The sequence below is a fragment of the Triticum aestivum genome, chromosome 7D (assembly GCF_018294505.1).
Source record: "Triticum aestivum cultivar Chinese Spring chromosome 7D, IWGSC CS RefSeq v2.1, whole genome shotgun sequence".
Classification (NCBI taxonomy): Eukaryota; Viridiplantae; Streptophyta; class Magnoliopsida; order Poales; family Poaceae; genus Triticum; species Triticum aestivum.
Window position 1 is genome coordinate 600747704 of NC_057814.1, and position 5514 is coordinate 600753217.

At 47.4% G+C, this 5514-nt stretch overlaps 1 protein-coding gene across 1 annotated transcript; it reads right to left on the reverse strand.

The window, feature by feature from the left end:
• Positions 1-3710: 3710 nt before the first annotated feature.
• On the reverse strand, positions 3711-4448 carry LOC123166920 (probable histone H2AXb). Its single transcript, XM_044584741.1, has 2 exons — positions 4137-4448; positions 3711-4046 (listed from the first exon to the last, which is right to left on the reverse strand). Exons 1-2 carry the CDS (start codon positions 4332-4334, stop codon positions 3825-3827), a joined length of 420 nt encoding a protein of 139 aa, XP_044440676.1. The 5' UTR covers positions 4335-4448; the 3' UTR covers positions 3711-3824.
• Positions 4449-5514: the final 1066 nt, after the last annotated feature.

The window sequence follows — 5514 nt, forward strand, 5'->3', positions numbered from 1 at the left end:
TAGGTTTTGCCTAAGAGCATGACTTGAACAAAATAAAATGACGGGAATTGTCGTGGGTACTATCCAGCATGACCAGCTCACTGGAAGATAAAATATGTTGGCACCGAATGAGTATTTTTCTTTATCTGCTATACTGCCTGTGTGATCACCAGGAGCCACGGTCGATGCGAACTATATATATGCACAAATACTTATGGGAAGCTCAGAAAAATATATATGTCATAACGACTCATTAACGTGGTGGGTGGTGATGAGTCATTGTTTTTTTTACTTTTTCTTTTGAAAAAAACTATAGAGGTTTGCTTGAGTTTGTAGTACATCTAGTTTTTCAACCAGGTGAGTTCCTTGTACTTGGGTTTTTTCTAACACATAAAGGGTCGCGAACAACCCAGGTGCTATATTGATCAAAGCGACAAGACATAGCATCTTACAACTAGACTCAAACTAGAAAAGAAAATACAACCAATTCCCAGAACTTCATGTAGAGGACCCCATAACACAGATACACATTACAATCGGGTCGGAAGCATCCTCCTCATAGAACCAACTTCGCTGGCCCCGGGGACGTAACCACATGGTACAACAAAGCCTCCACAACAACAAGCCATGAACTCTACTTGAAGAATGCACAGCCTCCCTGTGGCATCTTGGCCAGGAGAAAGAAAGATGGTCGCCGGAGATCCACTTGTCCCCAAAAGCATCGTCACCACCTCGCCCGTGGATTTTTCTGTAAAAAACATGGCGAGTCGTAGAACCCCTTTCTACAGCACAGGGACCAACAAAGCCGGTGCCCTTTGCGCAGATCTGGCTCAACAAGGTAGCAACGATGCATGAAACGCTTTGATCGGGCACATCTATCTCGGCCACTACCTCGACAACCAAAGAAGAACATCGCCCTCACCACCACAACTTGCCATAGCACTAGAAGGAGCTTATTCAAGGAGATCTTGCCACATCCGGCGCCTCCCGATTCCCTCCACCATGGGGGCAAGCAAGAAGACAACGGCAGCCACCACCAGACGCTGCTCGCGAGCGCTGGTGGTTTAAATCCCGACGACATATCGCCAGACCACGACATGAAGCCAACACTAACTAACACTACTACTACCCTAATATGGACAAGGAAGACCCGAGCACCTCTCCATAGCCATCGCTAGTAGGCAGTGCCGTCGGATGAGGTATTGTATCGGGTTGGGCAGTCCCTGGTCGACTCTCAAAAGAGAGGCGGTCAAAAAGAGGAGAAGGGGATGGAGGGGGAGAAGCGATAACGACGTGAATAAATTTGTAGGTTGCTTGTACTTAGTTGGATAATAAGATAAAGTTAAGTTGAGCGCTAGGCTCCAATCGACTGATATTTGGGGGAAAAAGTTGGCTCGCCAGCCACCCAACCTCGATCTCATAACCGTCGGATTGACGGCAAACAATGTCACCTTTGTCTCCCACAAATGCAGCAAAAATCTCTTGCAACCGACCGATTCGCTCGACAACGCCATCCGGAGACCCCGGAGGTCCATAGTAGAGTCACTGCACTCTGTGATGGAGTACCGTCAGATCCCTCAGTAGGATTCATGACGAGGTCGGAAGTACCGGAACGGAGTCTGCACACACATGTTACCGAGGTTCGGGCCTCCGAAGAGTAATGCCCTACATCCTGCTTGTCTTTGTAATTCACGGTGGGGGATACCTCGTGCAGAGGATTACAATGGTGGAGGGGATTGCTACCGAGAGTTTATTCTTAGATTGGATGATTTCTAGGACCCCGGGTCCTCTAGGTGGGCTCTGTTGGCCACTCCCCAAGTCATGGCCCCGTCACTCTGCAACATCATCGTCTAGCCTCGCTCGAGCACCTCACATTTGACGGCAAACAATGTCCTCCTCGTCTCTCATCAATGTAGAAAAAATCTCCTGCAACCGACCAAGTCGCCAGGCAGCGCCATCAGGAGACCCCCGCAAGTTCTTGGTAGCATCACCGCACTCTCTGCAACATCACTGTCTAGCCTCGCTGGAACACCTCTCAGTCTCCTCGCAACAGCCCGTCTCCGGCTGCAACATCCCTCATTCGCGGCATCGCGAGGTGTTGCTTTTGAATAACCTTTCTCGCGGTCCTTGTATTGCCAAGAGATGGTTGATACTGATGGTCGTTATCTTTTGACGTTTTTTCTATTGATTGCTTTCAAAAAAAATTCATCCATCTATGCATAGCTTCATTCTTGTATGACTTTACTCTTTCCTAATGTGATCCTTTCGGTGTGAGCGTTGGTGTTGGTTATTCATTGCCCCCGTAATATAAGGTAGCAAAGTGTTAGACCCCAAGTTCAAAGTTTTGTAGCAAGCATCAAATTTATCTCGGTGAGAACCAAGGTATCCATTCGTGGACGTACGAGCTTTCATTACCAATGATAAGTTGATAAAATTATTTTTTGATCTTTTATGAAAGAGTTTTTTTAATCTTTTTTTACAAATAATATGTGTGTACCAATAAGAGTAAATGCAACCGCCTAGATAAATTTCAAGAACAAATTCTTTTTGAAAATCATGAGTATTTGTTTGAAAATTGAAATGCATAAGTATTCGTTCTGTGTAACTTTTTTGAAATGTGCCAATATTTGTTTTTGTAGTTAAGGCCTCTTTTGGTTCATAGGATAGGATTATCGTAGGAATAGGAATTTTGTAGGAAATGAGATGACATGTATCTCAAATCCTATGAGTAGGAATAGGAAACGAGATGACATTTGCTTGACACCAAAGGAATTTTCCATTGAGTCTAGGCTCATTTTTATTTTCCTATGAAATGTGGAGGATAGGAACCAATCCTATGTAGGAATAGGAATCCATTCCTATGAACCAAAGGGCTCTAAAGGAAAAAATCCTATAAGAATCCTATCCTCTAGAATTCCTATGGATTCCTCCAAACCAAAGGAGGCCTAAATATTTAGCTCTATATTTGTATTTTACATGGTTTGCACGACCTCACCAACTAGTTCTCATTCATATGTCTATAGTTGTGTCATCAACAAGGTCAAGCCGGTTTCGGCAGAGGAGCTGCAACAGCGGCGCGTCGGTCGCATGTTCTAGCGGCAGGAGTGGTCATTCGGTGGTCTACGGACTTTGATTTAATTTTTATTATGTTTGAAGACCTTTGTAGTACTTATGATGAACATTTATAATTTAGCCACATCATTTCCGCAAAAAGAAGTGAAGTGTTGCCGTGCCAAAGAAATGCAAGAGCATTTAAACAAAGTGTGGGAGGACAAATTATAAAGTTTGCACTTCAGAAATCTTGCAAACTTTTCCTAGAGCTTCTTAATTTTCTTAGTGCTCTAAAGCTTATATCAGAGGCTCAGTTTTTACGAATCTGCTAGAGTAACCCTAGTACCCTGTGAGACGACTACCCAGTAATGCTGCCGTGTGCTCCTTTGATCTCATCTCCTGCTGCTGGATAGTCTTTGTTGCTCATTTGTGTCTAATAAAAAAGTAGTGGAGAGAACTTCAGCTGTCGGTCTGAATAGTTTGCGTTTTAGAGGGGCTTTGACCCTGGATTGTGGATGTTGCTCGTGAGTGGATCAAAATAACTTTGGTGCTCAATTATACGGATAAAAATGCAAAGATATATTCCTCATCTGTCAAAAGTGCAACCTTCCTTTTCGTCAGTACAGAGGCGTTTCAGTGCAACAGCAAGACGAATTCTGAACTTCGTATTGGCTCCAGACTAGCTAAAACAGTAGCAACATATCCGTTTCATTCATATTAGTATTGACAAGGGCGTCACAGGCAGTCACAACAAGAACAAGATTGCGAGATGCATTCCAAGTTTCCAATCTAATCTAAAACTCCTGGGAAGCGGAGCCGATGTCGCCCTTGCCCTTGCCGGCCTTCTTGCGGAGGAGCGTGGTGTGGATGCTGGGCAGCACCCCGCCGGCGGCGATGGTGACCGAGCCCAGCAGCCGGCTCAGCTCCTCGTCGTTGCGCACCGCCAGCTGGATGTGGCGCGGCACGATCCGGTTCTTCTTGTTGTCCCGCGCCGCGTTCCCAGCGAGCTCCAGGGTCTGAATTAGAGAGAAACAAGAAACAGTGAGATCGAGAACAGAGAAAGCGCGGGAAGGGGAGGAGAACGAGACAGGGGGGAGGATGCGTACCTCTGCGGCGAGGTACTCGAGAACGGCGGCCAGGTAGACGGGGGCGCCGGCGCCGACGCGCTGCGCGTACTTGCCGACTTTGAGGTAGCGGGCGACGCGGCCGACGGGGAACTGCAGGCCGGCCTTGGACGACCGGGACACGGACTTGGCGCTGGCGGCGGGCTTCGCCTTGCCCCTCCCGCTGCCGGCGATGGCCATCTTCTGGTTCACGGTGGTGGGTGAGCGCGCTGGTGCTGTGGGTCGGCGGAGAGATGGCCGGGATCCGGGAGCAGGTGGAGGGCGCGGGTGTGCTTGGGATGGTAGAGCAGAGGGGGCGGCGGCAGATTATAAAGAGAAGGGGAGCCGCGCGTGATTGGCTGGGAGAGCGAGGCCGCGGATCGGTGACGTGGTGGTCGGAGGCGAAAACTTTTGGTTGTTTTTGGCGCGGGTTGGCGATTTGGGATGACGGAGGTTTTCGGAGGAGCGGTTAAAGGAGGGAAATCGTCCATCCGATCCTAGCCGCTCGTCGGACAGGTCTCCTACCGTCCGTTTCACTTTCAGACCCAATGCATCCAGATCCGGCGACATGGGCTTGGGCTTGCTTTTATGCAACCATCTACTTCACCTGATTTTTCCCTCAGAAGAAAAAAAGTTCCACTTCACCTGATTTGGTTCCAAGTTGTTTATTTATTCTCAAACGTGGTTATCTCGAAGCTCTAGATCAATCGAGTTGCATTGAGCGAGGGGCAGTTTTCTTGCTAGCGCAAGCGTGAGACCTTGTTCGTGCGTGTGGAGTTTTTCTTCGTTTTCTCGCACTAGGGCCTCCGAAGCCGAGACCGGCCGTCTAGCCAAGGCGACTCTTGTTACTTCTAAGTCTGCATTCTCTTGTGGTTTGCATTGGCAGAGTGCGTCAGAGTAGTGTAGAGTAATGATGTGGAGTAGATGCACCGCTGGAGCGAGGGCTCCTACAAGCTAATCGTTTCCTAATGCCTCCCAAATCTACTTAACATATTTGTGGTAGTGTGCGCGGACGGCCTAATATTTTTTCCCCTAAAACGTGGCTTTAGCAAAACAAAACCAGAGGAATTGTCTTGAGTACTACCACCATGACTAGCTAACTCAGAGATAAAATATGTTGGCACATCGGGTGGATATCTTTCTTTACATGCTTCTGGCTATGTGATCACTATGAACTGCGGTTGATGGGAACCATATATATGCACGAATGGTTGATGGGGAGATCAAAAAAATAAATGTGATAGCAGCTCATCGATGAGGTGGAGGATGACGAGTAATTGTGTTGTTGTACCTTTTCTTTAAGTGTGCCCGAGTTTGTACATCCACTTTTCCAACCAAGTGAGCTCCTTGTACATGGTTACTAACACTAATGCAGGTAAAG